General features: G+C 39.7%; 2 protein-coding genes across 6 annotated transcripts in view; both read left to right on the top strand.

The window, feature by feature from the left end:
* The window catches only part of pot1 (protection of telomeres 1 homolog), a 64,966-nt gene extending 51,343 nt beyond the window's left edge, over positions 1–13,623 (top strand). For 2 of the 5 annotated variants that reach the window (XM_026174765.1, XM_026174766.1), the window contains exons 11-20: positions 6,840–7,021; positions 8,348–8,445; positions 9,137–9,163; positions 9,455–9,611; positions 9,970–10,178; positions 10,303–10,438; positions 11,169–11,251; positions 12,035–12,129; positions 12,485–12,590; positions 13,282–13,623. In XM_026174765.1, the coding sequence (XP_026030550.1) occupies positions 6,840–7,021; positions 8,348–8,445; positions 9,137–9,163; positions 9,455–9,611; positions 9,970–10,178; positions 10,303–10,438; positions 11,169–11,251; positions 12,035–12,129; positions 12,485–12,590; positions 13,282–13,400 (1,212 nt within the window). In that variant the 3' untranslated portion in view covers positions 13,401–13,623. The remainder of the gene's footprint in view (positions 1–6,839; positions 7,022–8,347; positions 8,446–9,136; positions 9,164–9,454; positions 9,612–9,969; positions 10,179–10,302; positions 10,439–11,168; positions 11,252–12,034; positions 12,130–12,484; positions 12,591–13,281) is intronic. The other 3 variants (XM_026174767.1, XM_026174768.1, XM_026174769.1) reach the window with 3 other exon arrangements.
* A 2,764-nt stretch (positions 13,624–16,387) lies between these two features.
* gpr37a (G protein-coupled receptor 37a) lies at positions 16,388–23,780 on the top strand. The gene is made up of 2 exons (XM_026174771.1): positions 16,388–17,731; positions 21,716–23,780. Exons 1-2 carry the CDS (start codon positions 16,826–16,828, stop codon positions 22,547–22,549), a joined length of 1,740 nt encoding a protein of 579 aa, XP_026030556.1. The 5' UTR covers positions 16,388–16,825; the 3' UTR covers positions 22,550–23,780.
* The last annotated feature ends 1,189 nt before the right edge of the window (positions 23,781–24,969 follow it).

Genomic DNA, 24,969 nt, shown 5'->3' on the forward strand with positions numbered 1-24,969 from the left:
CAGCCCTACCTGCAGTCTATCTGGGTCAGATATGAACCAAGTTTAGGTGGAGTTTATTTTCGTTGTGCTGACTTTTTACAGTCAGTTACAATAACTCGTACTGCGTACTAGCTAGCATGATGGAGTTTATATCTGGCTGGGTGCTATGATGTTACTGATAGTGAACTTTATTTTATTCATAAGGTTAGTCAGTAGAGTTGCCAACCGTCCCGTAAAAAGACTGAATCGTCCCGCATTCAGAGAAAATATTACGCGTTTCGTGTTGAGCTGAAAAGGAACACAGTTTGTCCCGTACTTCAGCTACAATGAAAAAGACACAAAGCTGGAGTTATTCTAACGTTACACTGCACAGCTGCCTCTTCTTCTCTCATTCTCTCCCCTCTCTCTCCTGTTGCTACTTCAATCATGAAACTGATCAATGATCAGCTGATCAGCTTTTCTCTCTTGTTTATTAGCAAAGTTTTGCCAGGGGGCCAGGTAGGGCATTAACGGGGAAAGGGGGGCAAAAAGAAATACTTTTCTTTCTTATTCTCATTTAAAATGTCTGGCTGTTATTAAATAATTATCTGAAGCTTACAACCAAAGTTTTTATCTGATGTAAAATGTGTAGAAATCATACATATACCAACAAGACTGTACATCACTGTCACAACAGTGTTTTTTTTTTTCATTTAAAGGCTTTATGGTTTTTCCTATAATACCTGGTGGGCCGATCTCAAGTCAAATTCCCGGGACAATTTTTTTAGTCCCAGTCCAGCCCTGGGCACGACACGCAGTGAATTAATCTGAGAAGGTGCATTAAAAAATAATTGGCCGCGCCAGCAGCGCACATCGCAAATTATTTCGCATAGACACATTAGTTGTGCCTCTTCTTAATGACGGTATCTTAACTAACAACCCCAAGTACCAGATTCAACTTGTAATTGGCTAAAAATAACTTGGCCTACTGGTGAGAGGGAAGTTGTTAGCTTTCCACTTTCCGACACTTCAAATGCTTCAGGAGCTTTCCGCTCAGCACAGCATCAGCACCACGGAAATACAGAGATACATCCGTAGACAGAATTCACAAGATGTTTTTGGGACTTTCAGGTGTATGGACCAATATTTTATTTTCTGATCAAACCAGAAATCTTTAATGAGCAGTTAGATTTGTCTCGCATTAACTGGCTGAGTTAATGCCAGTTAATGCCAGTTAATGCCAGTTAATGCAACATCGACGGAAAAAGTGTGGACTTTATACCAGTTTTTGAATTGTGTTGATAGGCCACGTAAAACCAGAGTTATGATAAAAAGTATTGCAATGTTTGTTTTTTTCTGAATACTATTATTGTTTATATTTACTGCAGAAAGAAACGTTTAAAACGGCATTTTATAAGGAAACTGCTCGAAAGCACTCTCGGCCTGTGAGCAAAAACAAAACCAAAAAAAACCCCACCTTTTCCTATTGGTGGAAATATTTACCATGTCGACCAATCAAAAAGTGATATGGCAACATGGCATTTAGTTGTTTAGGAAGTTTTAGGAGTGTTTTGAGATGTGAGAGATTTGCGACGTTTAACGTGTTTGGAGTCTAAAGTTAGTGTGTTGTCTTGTGTACACTGAAAAAAAGGGATTGGCCAGCTCTTGGATTTACGCAAGCATCTTGTGTGTATTTAACACAATTGCCTCATGCTTTAAAGTTAAGTTTAACTATATAGTGTAGAAACTACATGATATGCAAAGAGGCTAGATTAAATTGTTCATATCATGTTCAAGTGAAGTAAGTCAATAATATATCAATGTTAAATCCTGCGACACTGCACGGGTTTCAGACTCGCGCTCTTTGGATCGGGGTTTCAGGAAGGCATCCATCTCAGTCAAGTCAAGCAGCCACCTCTACTTTTTTTGGTATACTGAAAAAGTAAATTGGGTGGTTGTTACATTAAAAAAGTCTAACTTGTAATTTGAACACAATAATTTCATGTTTCTATGAACGTAATTAAGTCATGAAGGATCTGTACGAAATTCAACAACTTAATTTGTTCTTGTTGAGATGACATGATACAATCTAGTGAGAGTTGCTGAACTCATGAAATTCACAAGATCGCACAAGATTTCAAACTGCAGGAAAATCACTGGCGTTATAAGAGGCAGACAACTACACACACACACACTACGTGCATGCTATTGCTTTTTGTTGTGGATTATAATAATAATGGATTGGATTTATATAGCGCTTTTCAAGGCACCCAAAGCGCTTTACAATACCACTATTCATTCACTCTCACATTCATACACTGGTGGAGGCAGCTACGGTTGTAGCCACAGCTGCCCTGGGGCAGACTGACAGAAGCGAGGCTGCCATATCGCGCCATCGGCCCCTCTGGCCAACACCAGTAGGCGGTAGGGTAAAGTGTCTTGCCCAAGGACACAACGACCAGGACAGAGAGCCCGGGGATCGAACCGGCGACCTTCCGGTTGCAGATGCGATTCCCAACCCCCTGAGCCACGGTCGCCCTTAACCTGTCAAGGACAAAAACAAAAAAATTCTGCATCAAATACAGGAAATCATAGCTTTCCTGAATTTCCTACATTGTTGGCATGGTGGTTAGTGCTGTTGCTTCACAGTAAGAAGGTCCTGGGTTCAAATCCACATTCTGGCTAGTTTGCAGTGGTATCTCTCTGGGTATTCTGGTTTCCTCCCACAGTTAAAAGTCATGCAGTTAACTGGTGATTCTAAATGACCCGTGAATGTAAGTGTAAATGGTTGTTTGTTTCTATGTGATAGACTGGTGAGCTGTTCAGGGTGTACCCTGCCTCGTAACCTATCACTTCAGGGTTATTTCCCAGCCCCCCTGCAACCAGGATAAAGATAGGAGGATGGTAGTTGTTGTAGACCCATTCAATTTTTATGGTAACCAGGATCTAGACTTTGTTGAACATTATGTAAAATGAAGACAACATGTAGTATTTAAGTGACCAAGTAGTATTGGTGTAAAAGTTATTGAATAGTGTTGAAATAAAATGACAAAATTGTGAAGGATTAAAACATTCCAAGAGCTCAACTTACTCCATCTGAACATGTTTCAATCGCGTTTTATGAACACAAAATGTACAGGTTTACTGAATATGAAAAGGTTGTGCTGATTTAACTCAGTTGTTTAAGTTTCTGCCAAAGCAAACAATTTGTGTGCAGCCAATGTCCACTACTGAATCAGGTTAGGGCTGTTCAATTAATCGAATTTTAATCACGATTACGATCTGGGCTTTCAACGATCATTAAAAATGACTGAGCCGATTATTAGCCCCTCCCTCGTGCTTTACTCTCGCGCTGCTCCGTGTGGCAAATTGAGCGCACCTCTCTGCATTTCGAACACGCGTCACAACAAATTAAGAGGACCCGAGGGAAGCTCGGAAAGCTAAGCAGAAGTTGTTTGGAGAGGAGAGTGACTGCCGCTGGTTGAAAAGAGAGGTAAAAAAAAACTTCAGTGGTGTGGAAACATTATGCGTTCGCAGAGTCAGACATCAAGTAGACATAGTGTGTAAACTTTGCTACGGTGTCGTAGCTGCACCACAGAGCAACACTGCAAAGTTCACTAAACATAGATGTTTATATTTTTCATTTACTTCTTATATTGCAAACATTTGCACTGTTATCAGTATTTGCACACTATTTTATATTATTTTTTAAAGTCATTATTCAATACATTGTTATTGTTAACCCTTTAAAGCCGGTCAGAGCAGCACGCTCCGTTTTGCGTAACTATTTTTAAATCCCTGTAGAACCGGAACCGCGTAAGCTAGCGCAATAATTTTTTTTGCATATGAAACAACACGAACTATCGCATGTCCGCCATTTCCTGCCCGAAACCGGAAGTGACGTCATTTTCGCGGAAAATGTAGTTTTTTACTTGTACTCCTTAAAAGCCTATACTGGTGTTTTTATAAGTCATGTTTGACTCTATACTTTTCTGAATAGTTTCTGTGATGCTTAGAACTTGAATTGTGCTGCTTAAAATAGTTTATTTTGATGCACCTGTTGTTTTCTTTGCAAATTTGCATCATAGGATTGTTTTTTGTTTTTCCTGCAGTATATAAAAATTGGTGTATCTCCAAAATAAAACTATGAAGACACTCAAAATAAGTTTCCTGTTGTTGTAAACTATTTTTTGCAACTTTTTTGTATTTAAAGTTTTGAGGGATAAACCTCTTAAATTTCTCCAAATAGAAATATATGTAAAAAAACCAAAAACGATTTTCAATTTTTTTTGTAGTTTATTGCACTTTTTTGCAATTAATGTAGTTACTATGGACTTAATGCATACATATTATTAAAATATGGGCTATAACAGCACGGGCAGCACGGTGGCACGGTGGTTAGCACTGTTGCCTCACAGCAAGAAGGTCCTGAGTTCAATTCCAACATCAGGCCGGGGTCTTTCTGTGTGGAGTTTGCATGTTCTCCCCGTGTTTGTGTGGGTTCTCTCCGGGTACTCCGGCTTCCTCCCACCGTCCAAAGACATGCAGCTTGTGGGGATAGGTTAATTGGATAATCCAAATTGCCACTAGGTGTGAATGTGCGAGTGAATGTGAGTGTGAATGGTTGTCTGTCCCTGTGTGTTAGCCCTGCGACAGACTGGCGACCTGTCCAGGGTGTACCCCGCCTTTCGCCCTATGACAGCTGGGATAGGCTCCAGCGCCCCCCGCGACCCTGAAAAGGATAAGCGGAAGTGAATGGATGGATGGATGGGCTATAACAGTTGTATAGCAACTTGAAATGCTCCCACAAATGGCACTACAGCATGTAAAAAAAAAAATATAAGCTCTGGCGGACTTGGTTCTATGGTAGGTCTTAAAGGGTTAAATAAATATCGTCAAATAATCGAGATCTCAATTTCAGTGAAAATAATCGTGATTATCATTTTTGCCATAATCGAGCAGCCCTAAATCAAGTAAATCCAACATGGCCTTTTTTTCAGTGTAGTTGGTGTGTAGTGTAGTCAATAGATTTGTTGTGTGTGTCAGAACAACGAGGCGACTGCTGGGTGTTACAGATGTTACAGGAGTGACACATCTCCTGTTGTTTATTTTAAAAAATGCATTGGCTGCATTTTTTAAAGATGATCTTAAGTACAAGTTTCCTACTCCCACCCATTGTCATAATTGTCTGTTTAGCCATTCATTTTCGTAGTCTGTGGCTTTCATATCTTTCATATTTGTATCATCTTGTTTTTTGTTGTTCTATACTTTCCTACACATTTTCCTAAATGTTTCTTGCTTTTACTTCCTGTTTGTTTACATCATAGGTCTTCGGGGAATTTTTGCTTATTCGTCATTAGTATTGATTAATTGTTACTAAATTTTTATTTACAGTGTAATGAATTAGGTTTACATTATCTTCATAGCCCTGTGGCTACAGTGCCTGCGGTAGCTGGTGCATTATCCTGCACATTGCAATGCTTTGCATTGTCAAGTCAACTCAAGTCATCTTTATTTATATAGCACATTTAAAAGACATCAAGTGTCAGCCAAAGTGCTGAACAGAGGGATAATATAATAAGGAGAATTAAAATAGAATGAAAACATTAAAGAAAGATTGTAAGACATCCATATATGTTGTCATCCCAGAAGAAGCCGTTCTCATTGCAATTCTTAAATTCTTAATCAAAGCTTAGAACAACTTCGTAGTGATTAGTTGTCACACTCACATGTCTAAGAACAACTGGGTCCAAGCCATAACCAGATCTTTGTGTTGGTGTCAAGGATTCAGGACTTTAATTAGCCTTTGGCCATATGTATGTGTCTAGCTCTCAAAGCGTCAGTGAGTCGCTCGGACACTTGATTACTGAAGTGTTTTTTGATTGCTTTTGGCTACAGGATCATCACAGCTGAGAGAGGAGAAAAAACAAAATGACAAACCCCCCAAATCCAACGACCAGTCTCTGAATCACTGTCACCACCACTGACTGTAGGTTTGGTGCAACATTGCCATCTGCTGATAAGTAACTGGTATTAAAAAAAATATAGCTGGAGGAACATTTTGCAGCTAAGTAGCTTAATTGACAACGGGTCAATAAACACGTTTGGATATAAACAACAGTGTCTTAGAAAGACAGAAAAGTGCTTTTTCAGAAGTAAAATGGCCACAGATTCACCAATCTGGAAAAAAATGTGGAAGAATTTCAGGATAGGGCATTATGGTCGTGCTGTGGTTAGCACTGATGCCTCAAGGCAATAAGGTCCTCAGTTTGAATCTATTATCTGACCCAGATTATTACATTTGGGATGTATGCAGGATTCGACTATATGAACACTGACATGTGTGCACTTTGTATTCATATTATTAACATTCCTTGTGTACACGGTATTAAAGTTTTGAAGGACGTTGAAGTTTTTCAAAAACAACACAAAGCATCCAGGTGTTGTTACGCTGCTGGGACGACAGCTCTCAGAGTTAGACGAGGCTCTATAACTATTTTCTTCCTGTGATTAATGTTCCACATGTCGGCGTCACTGAAGTCGCACCGAACCCCGAGTTGTTACAGATGGTGACTTGCATGGCACCAGTGAGAGAGTGGGAGAATGTTTGTTGTTGCTCAGACTGAAAATAGTTACATCATCTGTTGTTTGTCTTTTGTCTTGCCAAATGTTTTTGTGAAACACTGAAGCCACAATACATTTACAACAAACTTCACAATTGACTTGGCATTTTTGTGCTGATGTCTTCATCTCTCTTGCAGGTTACTAGTTGAAAACATGTTTTGTTTGGTGTTTGTTTGTTTTTTTGTTTTTATAGCATTTCAATACTAAAAAGTTTTGTCTTTTCTGACTATTTTTTTGGGGGGGGGGGGTCCCATCAGCCTGGAGTCTTCCTGAGGATCTACAACCTGCGAGCAATTGCAGGATCCAGTACAGTGCCTGGTCTTACCAGAAGCCAATTACAGGTAGATCACCTGGCTTTTCATCTGCACGGAGGGACGTCATATGGCAGAGGGATCGGGATTCTTCCTGATAACAGCCCTGACGTGCAGGAGCTGAAGAGGTACGGTGAGAGATGAGAGAAAAATGTGGTTTGTTCCTCGGCTGCAGCAGAGGGGTGGAGCAGTGGGTTCAGGGTGTGGTGTCAGGTGATGACTGACTAAAACTGACCTCCATCATCTTATTGTGACTGTTTGGGTAGTTTGCCGGGACATGGCGTGGGGAGCGAAGACCTTGTCTTAATGACCTTGTAGTACCATATCACCCTATTAGAGCGCTCCGCTCTCGCTCTGCAGGCCTACTTGTTGTTCCTAGAGTATTTAAAAGTAGAATGGGAGGGAGAGCCTTCAGTTTTCAGGCCCCTCTTCTGTGGAACCAGCTTCCAGTTTGGATTCGGGAGACAGACACTATCTCTACTTTTAAGATTAGGCTTAAAACTTTCCTTTTTTCTAAAGCATATAGTTAGGGCTGGACCAGGTGACCCTGAATCCTCCCTTTGTTATGCTGCAATAGATGTAGGCTGCCGGGGGATTCCCATGATGCATTGAGTTTTTCCTTTCCAGTCACCTTTCTCACTCACTATGTATTAATAGACCTCTCTGCATTGAATCATATCTGTTATTAACCTCTGTCTCTCTTCCACAGCATGTCTTTATCCTGTCTTCCTTCTCTCACCCCAACCGGTCGCAGCAGATGGCCGCCCCTCCCTGAGCCTGGTTCTGCCGGAGGTTTCTTCCTGTTAAAAGGGAGTTTTTCCTTCCCACTGTCGCCAAAGTGCTTGCTCATAGGGGGTCATATGATTGTTGGGTTTTTCTCTGTATCTATGAAGCGCCTTGAGGCGACTTTTGTTGTGATTTGGCGCTATATAAATAAAATTGAATTGAATTGAATTGAAGAGACAGCTTGCAAGCTGTATGAACTGAAATTGTAAAGCTTTTGTAAACAAACATTTACGTGCATTACAAGTCTGTGTGAGTGGGGTCCTTTTGTCACAGCAGCACTGGACAATATAAAGAAAAATGCATTTATCAGTAACACACAACTGTGCTCCCACACTGTTTTACTAGTAACTATACCAGTTGAGTAAGTAAGATCTACTTTAGACACTTTTTTTGAGAAAAAGTGTCTTGAAAAAAACGTTTTAGGGAAGCCTACTCCATGGTGTACACAGCTGTCCATAACGGAGTATTATCGCCACCAAGACTTGATCTTGGTTAAGAATCAACCCTGTATTATGGATGCTCTTGTTTTTGTCTGTAAACTATAATTTTATTGTAGTATTTGATTCATGTTCCTGGTTTTATTTGCTAAGTGTGTAGTATTTTTTTGTCATCTTTGTTTTTGATTGCATCACTAAATACATTTCTTTTCTTTTTATTTCTGTCTATAGAGTTATTGAAGCTTTCCAAGAAAATGATGAAGAAGCACTCTCTGAACTCAATGACTCAGATCTCTTGGAGGTCTGGAAAACTCCACCAGAGTCTCTTGGTACGAATGAGCTCTAGATGTCGCACTTCCGTACTAACTATGGTCACTGCTGCTCCTACTGATTAAACTTAAATAGATTTCAAACAAGTCTGATTTTACAGGACACTTATATAATCGCTCATGCAGTAATATTATGTGTATAACATTCCAAAAACTGTAAATTCCAAATCCACAATTTTGTTTATACCTTTGTTAAAAAAGATGGAAGATATCATAGTTTTGTTTTTATTGTGATTGCGAAAAACAAATATGCTGTATTTGAACTTCATGTTTTACCTTAACAGACTTCGAAACATTACAGGAAAATAGGAATAATAATTGAATTCATGACATAGTAACAGTGGTATAGTTTTTTTTTATAAAGTACAGTTAGTTTAGTTTTAAAACCCAAATTAATTTACTTTTGTCCTTTGAAAGCTTCTGTTTGTGTAATGCTTGTATAGTGTTTACCTTTTATCTGTACTGAACAGCTAAAGAAATTTATAACTAAAACTGTAGTGTTGAATTTACTTCTATGTAGTTCTTCAGATATTGCTTTACAAACTGTTGTACAGTACCAAGGAGATGTTTAATTCAGGATAGCGAGCTTGCTGTTGTGTGCTAAATTTAAGCCTGTCCAACTTAATGCTTATTTATTTGCCTTCTTGTGTTTCGTTCCGTCTTTGATGCTTCGATTTGTTCTGTGTTGTAGATGGTGAAACACTGGATTGCAGTACAGGTATGAAATTCGGCACTGCATTGGTAATTGCTAATTGGTTTGATTTGGAAGTGCAGGTAATGTATTATAATGAATATAAAGCAGTAAATTAGGACCAATCCTGTCTAAATAAAAACGACTTTTTTTAAAGTAAATCCTTAATTTATTTTAAAAATGACATCTGTGTATAATTTCTAATGTGGTTTTATATTTATTTACCATTTTAATAATTGTTATCCATTCTATTTACTATTTACTACCAAGTGTTTAATGATGAACATTTTTCCTCTGTGGGTTGGTGTTTGTGTTCAGAGAGAAGCTGTGGCCATGACATGCAGAAGGTGACACTATCTGAAGTTAAGCGGAGTGGCCTGGGTCGAGTTCACCATGTCAGGGCCCAGCTGAAGGCCTATGAACCCCACAGACTGCATGAGGCACTCAAGCTTTACTGCAGCAAGTGTAAATCAATGTAGGCACATACGCTGTGTTGTTGCTTCATGTGGTAATGTGTAGATTTTAGTGCTGTCAGTGTTAATCTCATTAAAATGACATTAATGCCATAACTGCAAATCTCCGTTAACGAGTTACCGCAGATCGCCCCGCTGGATGGCGCTAACGCATTAATGAGCTAACCGCGCTAACGCTTTGACGCCGTCCAGCCCCACGCAAGGGCGATCCGCGGTAACTCGTTATCAGAGATTTTCCGCGTTAATGCAGTTATGGCGTTCATTCATCATTTTAACAAGATTATCGCTGACAGCACTAGTAGATTTTGATTTGATCTCAGATGGTGTTGATATATAAGTTTAAAATGATGATGATCTCAGGCAGGATGTCCCAGATGATGAGCTGTTGGAAAGTATCTTCTCTGAGGCATCAAAGGACTGTGGACCCTGCAGTCCCCCACCATGGGTGCTCTCTGGACAGGTCAGCCTCCCAAGACACGCCCCAGGTCCCTCAAACCGAGCTCTAACTGTTTACCTGCTCACTCAGCTTATGTTTGAGGGCAAAACCAAGGATGTCATCTTGCTCATGGGTAACAATCCGCAATTATTAGAAAGCATAAAAGCTAAAAACATATCAAAAGAAATATCAAGACTGGTCTAGGAATCCTTCCATCATCAAATCCACAAAAACTCCGATATCTTGGTATCTTACAGGTTCAACACTGGAGGAAATGTGCCAGCTCATGGCCAGCTACCAGAACATCATCCCCGTAAGGGCATCAGGAGGTCACCTGTCTCTGTTCGACCTATCTGCACCTTTTCTGTTCAGAGGCAGGAAAAGATATTACGGGTCAGAGATAAATCTCACACACTGATAGAGCGCTGGTAGAGCTAAGCAGGAGCTTGATCAGTCATAACAATTCCATCAATATTGACAGCCACTGATTATTATTTATACTTTAAATGTTTTTCAAATTTATATATTAAATGGTTATACGCACATGCAATTTAAAGATTGTAACGAAGACAAATAACAAATAAATAAAACACACCCTTTATAATGACTCAAATACAAGCCAGCGTAGTCATTTTAAAGAGTGTGTTTGAATTTTCTTGACCCCGCCCACTTAAATAATGGATATTGAGAGGCTGTCACAGGCTGTTATTTTCTGTCATTTTTATCTCTTTATTTTTATATAATTAAATATTTTAAGAGAATTCTTAGGAGTAACTCATTCATAACAAAAATACAGAACAGATGATGCTTTTATTAATCCATTATGTCACCACAAGATGAATTTCCACAGTGAGACAGTATGTTTGGTTTTGTGTGTCTGCTGTTGTTGCCTTGTCATTTTTCTTATTCATAAGTTACTGTCCTTAAACAGATTGGCAGTTCAGAAGCTTTTATATAAAAATGTTTTTTGACCTTCAAATTCTGATTCAAACAGTCGTGTTAGTTCTTGAACATGTCGTCATTGTAGTGTGTGTGTGTGTGTGTGTGTGTGTGTGTGTGTGTGTGTGTGTGTGTGTGTGTGTGTGTGTGTGTGTGTGTGTGTGTGTGTGTGTGTGTGTTCCAGCTGTAAGCGGTGTTCCAAGGCTGCAGTGAGGGAGCAGAGTTGGGAAGGAGTTGAGATGATAGATGAGAAAATTATCGCTGAAGGTGAGACAGAGATTTGTTTGAATCATCAGACTGTTGGAGTAAATACTGGTGGTGGAGAAGAGCTGAAAGCAATTAAAACAAACAGATAACACAAAATTGCCAATGCTTCATGTTCGTAGGGACCTGTGGGTTTGGTTTTTGTGGGAAGGGCTTTATTTTAAAACGTGAGATGAAAGCGGGCTTTGTAGTAAAAACGAATATGAAAAAGTAATCATTTTTTCTCCCGACTATCTTGTGTTTTTTTTACAACTTTTTCATAACTGAAGCCAAAATCATATTTCAACTTCCAAGTTCCAAGCAGCGCAACAAAGAACGAAGTGAATAATGTGGAGACATTAATGTGACTATTGTGGCAAAACAAACTCGTCGATTGTCAAATGTCAGCTAAGACTTCTCAGGCTGCACTTTTTCCTCTGTGGACATTGGCACATTTGAGTATCTTTGTGTTTAGAGTGTTGGTTAGACAAAACAAGACATTTAAAAATGGCATCTTTGGGAAATTTCTTATGCATTTTTTGGTCTCAATAATAATTTTTTTAAAATTGACATTAGGGTGCAGCCCTGTTTTTTAGGATATCATAACTTTAATTAGGTGTTGACCTTGAATGCATCAAGAACAGATTCAAAAGTTATTATATTAGAAACCGCACTATTCCTGTGTTTGTGTCTTTTTCTCACTTAAGTTTCCTCACTGAGTTGTAGAAATTCCTGGTTGATCTCTATCCAGGTCAATTTGAACTTCTGAAATAAATCAGGCGATGTTTCTGCTTATTTGGCCTGCAGCTCTCGGCATTCAGCCGCTGCAGTTCATCCTGCTAATGAAACTGGAGCTGCAGGATGCCACCGACACGCTGGATGTCTTCATGTGGAGACACGCTGTGAGTTTCACATTCCTGTTGTTTGGTGTCAGATGGGATTAGACAAAGGGAGAACATCTGGATTTATTATATATTTCACTGTTGTCTTGTAAAATTTTGCGCTGATTGAGTTTTTTGCCCTAAAGAAGTCAGGTCCAAAATTCATATATTTTGGTGTTTTGGATGTCAACAAATCAAATTCTGAATTTTTAAAAGCTCTTGTCTAACCAAGAATGTGGGTAAAGTAGAAACATTAATTTGCTTCTTACAGCAAGATATAAATAAGAGGATAACTGAAAGTAACTTTTGTTTATAATGTCTGTGAGCTTTGTAGATGTAAATGCTAGTTGTGAGTTTTACTCTCTTTTTTCACCAGGAATCATTCTTTGGTGTGTCTGCAGAGGATGCTTCAGCCAATCAGGAAGCTCAGAACAGCATCTGCCAAATCATGGACTCTCTCTGTCCACCAGGTGGCAATGTGGGTATGTCTGTCAAACCCATACACAGTACATAAAAAATTGACATAGCTTCTTGGTCAGAAAAGTTGAGGATGTGTGCCTTAAACCTGCATGTTTTTTTTTAAAAAGGCCAATAGGTCCCAGCTCCTCTGGTCATATTAAAAAAAAGGTCTGGCTGTATAGAAATCTCCAGTGCCTCTCAGCTACCTGGATCTCTGACGTCAGAAAAAAAAGCTTCTGTGTTTTTCATTGCAGTTGCTTCTTTCATGCTTTTTGGAAGTCCAGTTTGAAAACAGAAAGATGGAAATTGGAAAACACTCATAAAAATGTGACATGACTCATGTCCATCTTTCATACAGTGTGCATGGTCAAATCATTAGAATAATTCTTCAGTTTTAGTTACGGAAACATAATAACTTTAGATCTAAATTGTGTAATGAACTGGACCAAAACATAGAATCAGACATGACATACTGAAAGCTTCAAAGGCATTAATTTGGCTTTTTAATATGTCTAACTTTACAGCTCTGTGGTAGAGATTTGGGGAAACAAAACATTGCACAAAACAGTATGTGAACAATATATATATCTATATATAACAATATACAAAAAAAACTTCCTGCAGCTTTGCAAAACCAGAAGCAGCAGCAGGCTTAATGTCAGCCGCAGGTTTGTGTTGCTGGATGCTTTGTCATGTCTGCCTGTTCGTCCTCAGGTCAGCACCCATGGCTTGATTTATGTTTGATGGCATATCAAGCAGAGGACGACGATGGACAGACTAAGACCTGCTATCAGGTCTGTCACACGACTGTTGTGAAACCCTCATCTGAATGATCTGACACCATCTGCACCACCTGTGGGAAAGATTCAGATAAAATTCTGATCAGAGGATTCTGATTCTGTCTGTTGTTGCTTTATTTCTTTACATTTCTATTTATTGTGTAAATAAAGTTAAAAACTGAATAAAATACCAACTGCATTTTCTTGCCATTTCCTGTGCTGCCTGGGTAAACTTTTGATGACTTTTCAAAATAAAAGGTGATTTTTTTTTTTTTAATTACAGTGTATCCAGTAAGTATTCACAGCATTTCACTTGTTCCACATTTTGTGACTTTTACACCCTTATTTCAAAAATGGAGTAAATTCATTTTTCAGTTCAACATTTTATACACAATGATGACAGCATGAAAAAGGTTTGCTTGTAATTCTTGCACATTTATTACGTGAGTATTCACAGCCTTTGCTCAATAGTTTAAGTACTTTTGGCAGCAATTACAAGGTTCAAGTCTTTTTGACTATGGCCAGTTTCTCCCATAAGGTTGGATAGATTTTCAGATCTCTCCAGAGATTTTAAATCGGGTTCTGAGTCTGTCCAAATCTGTGCCATCCTGAAGCTATTCCTTTGTTATCTTGGGTATGTGCTTAGAGTTGCCCGATTTGAATATGAACCTTTGCCCCACACTGAGGTCCAGAGTACTCTTACACATTTTAACTGAATGAAGGGGCTTAGATTTTTCATGCAGGGCTAAAGACTGTTCAAATTTGGCCTCAGTCTTTCCTGAAGATTCTTATCCTGAATTCCATGACACCACTCCATGACCTGAACTCAGTGTGTTTCCCACTTTTACCAAATGCTTGAAGCTAGGATGTCTAATGTTATGAGATCATGGTTACCACATTAATATTTCTCCCTGCATACTTATTATATCTTGTGGCAACTTTAACTCCACGATTGCTCTGAACGCATCCTTCCAAATCTGAGAATTCTGTCTGGAGCTGGATTGTCAAAATCGTTTTTTACAAAATCTTTTTTCAGGAGATATTTTTCTTTTGCTAATTGCTCTGCACAGGACAAAGACAACACTTTGCTCCTGGTTTTTATATCATACAAACAGGAAAGAAATGACATACCTAGTATCAATGTATTAGGATGGTTTACTGTATATTTCTTAAATCTATCTGTTATTCGCCAAAAAAAAAAGTCATTTGTCAGTCAAAATGCTATAATTCTCTACATACGTACGTACATACATTCAGAGAGAGGGAGAACCATAGCACATAAATCTGAAGTAAATGTGCCATGAAAAGGTTTCCAAGCAGCAACTGACTGTTAAGTCTATATTTATTGTTGCCATTTTAACAAATGCTAACATGAAATGTATTTGCAGGTTAAGCTTTTAATTTATCTTTGGAATAATGTATGGCATCACATTCTAGTGTCCTAAAACGCTGAGCGGCAATATTTGCTCTTTATGGATGCAGTCTCACTCTCCATTCCTCCAAACACCTTTCAGCATTTATCTGTGGGTTTGCAGCACCGTCTGCTGGTCTACTGAGTATATTCGTGATGTGATCTCGTCCCCCAATTAAGCATTAAGTGTGAATGCCCTTAACACTTGCAATCGTGGTTTTAAAAAAAGAAAGTACACTCTTTCATTTGCAAGGTTTAAACTATCAAGACATAATCAAAAATAATATGGTCCTTTGCAGGTCTTAAAATGAGGTAAATACCACTTTAAATGAACAACAAAACATGCCATGCCACTGTGGCATTGTTTATTTAACAAAAACTCTAAGGATACCCTATTATTGTAGGATAGACGCCCTTTCAGCAGTAATGACGTAAAGTTATACAGAAAACAGTTCCTCTATCAGTCTCTTACACTGTTGTGGAGGTTTTAGGGGGGTTTTGGGGTTTTTTGTGTTTTGTTGTTGTTGTTTATTGCCTCTCCTGTCTGCATGTAGCAATCCGAATTATTGTTTAAAGCCCAAGAAAAATGCCAAACAGATTTACTTTTCCAAGTGGACCTATTGCTATACTGGCCCACTTGATTGTCATAGTTTTTTTTTATCTTTATTTTTTATTTTAAGTTATTACAATCAGAACGGGGGTGGGAAAGAGAAATAAGAAGAAAAGAGAAGTTGGGAAGAGAGTTAACAGAAAGAGAGGGAAAGAAAAATGGAGAAGAGGGATAGAGAGAGAAAAGACACTGAAAATCTGCTCCACCACCTGCTAAAAAAACAAACAAGCAAAACGAAAACACAGCAGGGAAACCACAGTAACAACCAACATAAGCATAAATAACAGTAAATAATAAATACTGAATCTTACTGAGCAGCACATTAGCACGATATGTTTAGAGGCAGCAGCCAACCAAGACGTGTCTGTGAGTACCTGTTTGTACACCTGTGTGTGTGTGTGTGCGCGTGTGTGTGTGTGTGTGGTATTTATAAGGTTTCTCCACCTAAGTGTCTAATAGTAGGTGTGTGGAGCCATAGCCCTGCCCCCAGGACATGAAGCAGGCATGGAGGAGATCCGGGCCCCAGACATCCCGAGGCCCCTCAGAGCACGAGAGCCCAAGGAGGACCACACACTCTCCTTTACACTAGGCTCAATTCATGTCTGCATCATGTGCACCTTTAAATCCTGTTTAAGTTTGAATAGTACAGGTCAGTACTAGTGCACTATTTAATACCTAAATTTTCTATCTGATGGCACACAAGAGTAAAACAACAACAACACATTTCTTTTAAAGGAAGTTTCAACTTATATGTGTTGTTGTTGTTGTTGTTTTTCGTATGCTCCCCTTTAGTGCCTGAAAACCTTTCACATGAACTCTTAAGTACAAAAATATAAATGAAATAAACATGTTTCCAAATTCTGGAGCAACCATAAACATCATTTTTCTGACGATACACATCGGTACCAAAGCACGTTTAGAATATTGGACGGTTTAATGTAGTATCCGGTGGGATTCAATAGCAGGTTAAAGAGACGATAACAACCACCACCCCCGGCCCTAGTCCCCCTCCCTCCTCCTCTTCTTAGACGCTCTGTCACATCGAGCTTGGTCGTGTCTCGCATTCGTCGGTGCTCCACTCCGGTCCCCGGGCGCTCCGGACCTGCCACGCGTGCAGAAACGTACTGTGGACCTACTCAGGAATTCTCCATCCCAACACCCAATTCCTGACGCTGAGGATTTACTTATTTAGTTCACAGTTTTCAGCCCAGTTTAAAAACTTTTCCGATTAGATTTTTTTTTCTCACCGGTGATGCCTCCGGACTGGAGACGCACTGGGACGCACCCGAACGTGAAAGGTGCAGCACTCTTAAACGGCCAAAGACTTCGAGGAAGCTCTGTGTACACAAAAATGAAAGAAAGTTGACGGTTTGGCGGCAGATTTGAGTTTAAAAACTATCAAAACCCAGAGATGGATCAATCGATCACACGGTTTCATTTTGCGGTTTAGCCAGAGCCATGAGGATGTGTGCAGCCCTGAGTCTCCTGTGTTTGTGGCTGTGCAGCGAGGCCGTCGTTTGTCAACTTCACTGGGACAAAACAAAGACGACGTTTAGTCCTTATAATAAATCCGCCACCGTTGAAAGGAATGTGCACAGCCGGAGATGGCGCACAGTCAGCCAGGAGGACCGTGGGGGGACACGCAGTACGAGTGCAGAAGCCTCATGGCTGGTTCCTCTAAACTCCTCGTCGTCTGAGCTGCCAGAGAAAAAGATCACCAGGCGCTCTCTGCGTGAAGGTGATGCCCAAAGTGGAACTCGGTCATTTTTACCAGAAGTTTTAGTTTTAGGCACGAAAGAAAATGATAAAGATGAGCCGAGCAATGAAGTGTCTAAACAAACCCAGCATGGACACAACTGCACGCGCAGGATGAGTGGACGCACACGAAGGCAAAGGCGGGTTGCCGTATCCGGCAGGGCGACGCACAGCGAACCGCTACCTGTGGCCATGGCGCAGGAGCTAGAAGCCGACCCCCCCTTCAGACTCAATACAAGTGACTATGAGGACGAGTACTCTCTCCCGGACTTTCCCGACACCACGCGGCTCGTTCCGGTGAACACGCGAACCAGACGCAAGCAGGTAAAGAATCCATTCTACCCGGTAACCGCGGAGTCGTACGGAGCCTACGCTGTACTGATAACCGCCGCCCTCATCTTTACAGTGGGCATCATTGGGAACGTGTCGATCATGTGTATTGTATGTCACAACTACTACATGAGGAGCATCTCCAACTCGTTGCTAGCCAGCCTCGCGCTCTGGGATTTCGTCATCATCTTCTTCTGCTTGCCGCTTGTGGTGTTTCATGAGCTCACCAAGAAATGGCTGCTGGGAGAGTTCTCATGCAGGATTATCCCCTATCTGGAGGTGAGAGGCAGGGTGGTGGGGTAGTGATGGTTTGGTAGTCCCTCATGGTGCAGCAGATATAATTGTAGCCGAGTTCATCTTACAGGTGAGACCATCGCGGTCAAGTGAACCTCTAAATTGTTTTGCGCATCTACACAAAGCGCTCTCCTTCGTTCTCCTCCTCAATACACAATAAATCCTCCAATGACTACCTGAGACTGGCTTCAAAAGTGAGTCAGTCCATATATCAGTTTTTATTCCAGGACCAGGTCCAGGACCTTTTCCCCCTAATCCCCAAGTTTCATTTTATCTTCTTTTCAATTTTGCTGGTAATGAGCTTTTTCATTCATGATTTCTTGAAATGTGACCTGCATCCACAATATATCTGTACAGAGTTCCTTCTCTGCCAGGTGCATAATTCCTGACATGTTAAAAGAACATTATTCTCAACTTCAACACGTGTTCAAAACATTAATCAAAAGTGGCTCTTCATAGTTGACATGAAACTTTCAATACATTTCTCCACAGGCTCATCTACTCTACATCTGTGCTAAATTTTATTTCAAAATTAAAGGTCAACTCTGCTCAAATTGAAAAACTTAAAGGGATGTAATAATGTCATGTTAAAAATGTACTAAACATCGAATATATGATAGTTGACATGAAATGTTCCTCTTGGAAACCCACACTGTGTGTGTAGAGTTTCATCTTAACCCACTGCATAATTTCAGGAGAAATAAAATTACATTTCTGGTCAAACCCAACATGCTCAATCGAATATAATATCACATTAAAAAATTACTCTACATATGTGCCACTGCATGTTATGGAGGCCACACGTGAACTCAAGAACAGCTTTAGTGCTGGAGTTTCATCCAAAGACAAAATACTAAATCAAGTGGAGCCAGGAATATACATTCTAGGGAAAACTACAGGTACATAATAGTGAAAACATGTAGCAAGGAGCACACAACTATGGTAGGACAATGACAAAGGACAGCAGAAGACAGAGATAATAAGTACACACTGGATATCAAGAGGAGAGGCAACAGGCTGGACACACGGGTGGAAGCTATAGACATAACAAGGCAGAGGAAGCAAACAACATGAGCCACAGAGAGCAATGGTTACCATAGTAAAATAGGAAAACACAACTACATGGGCAACAAGGCTTAACTTACATGGAGGAGAACAGGAGAACTACACAGATGAAGATGAGAAGTCACAAGAATAAATGCAGATGAGACTGGGACAGCAAGGAACACAGAACGGAACAAATTAATATCAACGAGACAGGAGAAGTAAAACTCAATACCAAGTACACAAGACTGTCATTTCCTGCCTGGAAACTGGTTGTAGTTTTGCTGACCCAAATGCTGTAAGCAAGAGATGAAGGTTACTAAAGTGAGCCTTTTTAATGAATGTGCGATAGACGGTTCAAAGCAAAAGCCAACACCCAGGAGTCAGAAGGAATAATTACTAAATTGGGAAATGCTATGGAAAACACAACAAGTGGAACAAAGGACAAAGAGAGACCGAGACAATAAATATAAGAGACAATGATTGAGGCAAGTAGGGGGCAGGTGGAGAACCACTGCTAAAACTAGACGACGAAGCACAGATGACAAAAGACTGCTAAAGTAAAAATAGAAAGTGACTAAACAGATGGCAGCCTCAAACACAAAGACTTGACATAGCGGTTCATGATGGAGGAGTCTATACTTTCTGTGATCCTGTGACGTAAATTTTGTGATCAGACAGTTAGTGTGGGGGTCTGCATGCCTGCCTCTTTTTGTGACCTCATGAGTTGTCCAATGCATTAACTATGTGAACATCAGGTCTCCAATAAATGAGTATAATCCAGGCTTAAAACCTGCTTAACAGTAATATCTACTCGGTTGTTGGGGTGTGAGGTCCCTGTGTCCGCAACAGAGTATAATCCAGGCTTAAAAAAGATATAAACTGTACAAAACAATAAATAGGAAGGGGTACACATGGAAATAACCAGAAACTGACACAAAGAACTAAACGGTAAATAGGCTGCACTTTGCTACTCCACCTGAGTACTCAAAGCGCTACAATATGCTTTATCCATCCATTCAAAGGAGCACTTTTTGCTACATATTCTACAAGGATAGTTTAACATGAGGACTGAAAGAACTACGGATCGAACCACGACCCGTGGTCTACGATGCTTCATATTGTGGCAAACAAAAAAAAACAACATGGATCAAATTGAGAGCCAACAGAACGTTAAATAATGACAAAAATTCAAAGACTATAACAGAAAACCCCAGGTCCAAAACCCTGGGGCAATCAGAACGTTTTCATAACTTCTTCTGTTTCCCTACATATTAATGAATTCATAAGAAAGGTTAGGGACAATAGGCTGTACATAAAAGAGATGAGGTTTAGCTGACACTCATCAGCTACAGCTGCCTGTTTCTGGATACCCCTAAAACCAGTATCCAGATGGGTAATAAATGAAATGTACCCATGATACAGAGGGAAAAAATTCCTTTCAGTCAAACTGTTTTTTATAAAAAAATATTTCTGCTTTAAAGTTGGACCTTTATACCATGACTCTTCAGGGACTGACTCACTTTTAAAAGCATTTATTCTCACAAATGTATTCATTTAATTTTTATTTTATTTTATTTAAAAAAACATTTTTTATCTGAATATCATCTCTTCTACTGACTCTATTACAAAAGACATCATACCTTTGCCTTTGAGACACTGACAGTTGTTGTTCAATTGGTGCTTACCTAAATTCCCATAGCAAGTTATCATGTCTGCAGCTTGTGACAACTGAAAGGGTTTTAATGTGACATCTGGAGACAAAAGGTCTTATTTATTGTGTTTAAGCTTCTTAGCAGTGGAAGCTTTTTGTCTGAGGCAGTGACCTACATGAGTTTATTGACGTCATCACCTCGCCTTATTGTCACCTAATGTAGCGAGGTGTGGTATGCGGCTCCACTGCAGAGGAGGGATGGCGCCAGAGAGGCTGGCAGGGCAGCTGGAGCTGATCAGCCAATCACCCAATCCTTTATCAGGAGGTCCTGCCAAAAGCTAGATAACTGAAAAGCTGAAAAGTGAACAGCCTGATCAAAGTGAACACTGTAAATAAAAACATTGCAACAGTGGGTGTGACACACCTAAAAACTCTGCCGAGTCTGATTTTAGATCTTTAATTGATTTATCCAGTTTGGAACAGGCCAACATAAAATTAGTTTTTTTATGAAGACCTTTTTTAAAGTCTAAATTGATTATATCTAATTTTTTTTCAATATGACAGTTTTGACCCTGATTTTGCATTGTGGGTGTATATCATGGGGGAGAGGCGGAGACTAATGATTGACTGCTCTTGTGTCACGTTTGTTACAAGTTAAGAATGAGCAATTTGGGATACCACTCGCACCAGCCAACAGGTAAGACACACAGTTTCTGATTATCCATCCTGCCTCTTGCCCTTGACACACGCCCACAATACAAAGTGGTCAAATAAATGTATAAATTGCTTTTTCCCAAAACTCTGCTGACAGTTCTGTGTTCAGGTTCTGTAGCCAGGCTTCCTGTATAAAAGCTGAAAACATTGGAGTATAAAAACAAGTGTTTGGAGGCTTCATTAGCACCAAGAACTCATAAATAGTCTGGTTAGCTGAAACTGTTTCAAAACTAATTATCTAATTTGAGTGTAACTAAAAAATGTGACTATGGAATATTGTATTTAGTACAAATGTGAAAATGATGCAAACTGTCCATCTATACATAAAAAATACACACAATTTATGCATACAAAAAATATATATACAATTTTTTAAGACACATTTCTGATATATTATCATGGTTAATTTTTTTTTAGATTTATTTGAATTTAATGCTAACATTGTTAGAGACAAATTCTGGTCTAAAGTACTTTTTATTTTTACTTTACTTCACATAATTGTTACAGTTATGAAATTGTACTTTTAACTTTTAACCTGATTCTAGCCTTTCTCCCAGGTGGTTTCTCTTGGGATCACAACCTTCACACTGTGTGCTCTGTGCATTGATCGTTTCCGGGCAGCCACCAACGTGCAGATCTATTATGAGATGATCGAGAACTGGGCATCTACCACTGCAAAGCTGGCGGTCATCTGGGTGGGCGCTTTGCTGCTGGCGTTGCCTGAGCTGCTGATCAGACAGCTGGTCACTGAGGACGACGAGCCACCTGATGTGACACCATGTGAACGTTGTGTAGTTCGCATCTCAACAGACCTCCCGGACACACTCTATGTCTTGGGGCTCACCTACAACAGTGCACGCCTCTGGTGGTACTTTGGCTGCTTTTTCTGCCTGCCAACGCTGTTCACCATCTGCAGCTCACTAGCGACTGCCCGCAAGATCCGCAACGCCGAGTGGGCCTGTGTCCGTGGGGGCAAGAAGCAGCTTCAGCTGGAAAGCCAGATGAACTGTGCCGTGGTAGCTTTGGCCATCCTCTATGGGTTCTGCATCATTCCAGAGAACATCTGCAACATCATTAATGTGTATATGGCGGCCACCATTCCCAGGAGAGCCCTGGACATTCTGCACCTTGTCAGTCAGATGATGCTCTTTTGCAAATCGGCTGTGACGCCCGTTTTGCTGTTTTGTCTATGCCAGCCATTTGCCAGAGCCTTCTTGGACTGCTGTTGCTGCTGCTGCGACGAATGTGGCCCGCCCCACTCCCCCACCACTGCCACTAGCAACATTGACAATGAGTGCACCACCACCGAGCTTGAGCTGTCGCCATTCAATACCACCCGCAGGGAAGCATCCACCTCTGCCACCTACTCTGCTGTGGGGACAAACTACTGAGGTCAATAATCAACATTGCCATTGTACCAATCCATAGCTATGATTTTGCACGCAAGGGTTGACCCTGCTTTCCAGCACTCGACGCTTGAGAGGGGAAGTACGATGCGATGATATGATAGATTATTGACAAGCGCTCTCTCCTACAGTGTCTAAGAGTGGAGCTACACCTGAGTGAGACACCTTGTCTCCCCAATTTTAAACCCAAACAAACATTCAATTCAAAAGCTTAGCAAAAACTTGTTTCTAAAATATCTGAGATAATTCAAAGGACATACAACTATATATAAAATGAACATTCTATATATTAAGTAGTTAGTTACAGTTTGTTCCATTATGAGAGGTGTTACACCAAACGCCCTGAATTGTCTAAAACAACCCGATGTACGGCAGGGCTGGAATGGCTGCAGTGAAAGGAATGTTTGGCTCCTGTGGACACAGACCCTGAGACTGAGCTTCATCTGATGGGATCAGCAGATAGTTTTTTGTTTGTTTGTTTTTAAAACACCCCAAACTCTTGAACACGCTTATGTTTACTGACTCACCGAATGAACCTGCTCTCTATCTATTAACTGTTAAAAGATTTTCTATATTTGAATGAACAGTATTAGCCACTGGCAAAAACCTCAGCATTTTTAATGAACTCACTGGTATTTTTACTGAATCTGAGATCAGTTGTAAACTACTTTTTGTCACTGTTTACAAAATCTGAAACAAGACATGGTTGGTACATTTCTGATGTCACGAGAGTTTGTACCGTAATTCAATTTGTTTACAGATACTTTTGTAATTCTCCTCCGCACAGTTCAACTTTCAAAGCCAGAGGAGCGAATTTTACCCGTGGTTGTGCAGAAATGTTTTCACGTAAATATGCAGTTGTTTTAGCTCCACCAGCATTTCCTTCTGTGGTACAGACATTAGTAACAGTTAGTGCAGTACCTAGATGTTTTAAATATAGTCAGTCACAACTGTTTTTTTTCTCTTTCTGTCAAAAATTGTAGTTAATTATAGAAAAGTATATAATTATTTTTTTTAAAGAAATTTACATTGAAATAGACTTCATGTCTGTTGGCCCTTTGACACACTGGTGACCTGTCCACAGTATACCCCACTTCTTATCCTCTAGCAGCTGGGATAGGCTGGAGCCCCTCTGCAACCCCTAATTGGCCACTAACCTTTCAAAGAAAGATTTTAAGATTGTATTTATATTATTGTAGGTTTCTACCTTACAATATACAGTGCCTTGAGGCAACCACTGTTGTAATTTGATGCCACACAAATAAAACTCAATTGAATTTGAAGTAAATTTATATAGTAGTCAGTTCCCTTTCTCCAAATGGTCCTTTTAAGAAACTGTAACCAAATTATAATTTAGTATGAATAAAGATTTCATTAAAAAGCATTTTCCATGAAATTCATGCAACATTCAATTTTTAGTTTTTATTGTTTTGTTTTGTTTTGGGGTTGTTGTTTTTTACAAAATGAAATATCACATTAATAAAAGAAAAAAATACATATCTTTGGAGTATGGTTTGAATATGATATTGTCTTTTTTGTGCAGCAAATTTCCACATAGTCACTTCAGTGTGGTCCCAAGTAGGGTAGGTTTTGATTATCGATTTATCAATTAAAATCGATTCTGGCTTGGATAACGTGATATCGATTCATTAAAATCCTGAATCAATTTTTTAATATAAATTTATTTTGGCCGAAATAAATTTCACCTGAGAAATGCCAGAATCTCAGGTGAAACCTCACAAGATTTCAACAACCACCAAACAGCTAAAACAGTAAATGAGAGCAGGAACACGGATTCTGCACAAAGACGTAAAAACAAAGCGCTGACGGATCAGAATCAGTGAGATGTCGCCTTTCTCACCCGACGTGTGTACATCAAGAACAGTTTCCCGTCTAAAAATCTGTTTTCTGCATTATTCGCTTGCCTATTATGCACAAGTCTACCGTTGTTTACAGCGCTGTCAGACACTGTTATTTTTCCTTTTACTTACTTCCAAAAACAAAGCCTCATTTCTGCTGTTCAACAGGCTTCTGAACAAATTTAAACTTTTTAAAATTATGCAAAATTGCAAAACGCTTAGCTGTGTCTCTAATCAAACCTCTGTAACTTTGCTCTGCTTCACTTCAGCAGCATCAGGTAATGTTCATATGTTGATTAATGGTTTTCTTTCGTTTTTGATGTACTGCAGAATATTTTTATAAAATCCCAGGCCAAGAAAGTCGCCTTCATGTTTTTCTGTGTTTTATCTTCAGCTACTTTGACACAAAGGCATCTGCTGTGACGCTCACACCTTTGATAAAGTCTCAGCTTTCTTTTTATAGATATAAAAATATGGAAATGTACTGATGTATGATCTGAATTATAATATTTCTGACTCTCTGAGGCAAAATTTCCCCAATTCAAA

The sequence above is a fragment of the Astatotilapia calliptera genome, chromosome 7 (assembly GCF_900246225.1).
Source record: "Astatotilapia calliptera chromosome 7, fAstCal1.2, whole genome shotgun sequence".
Lineage (NCBI taxonomy): Eukaryota > Metazoa > Chordata > Actinopteri > Cichliformes > Cichlidae > Astatotilapia > Astatotilapia calliptera.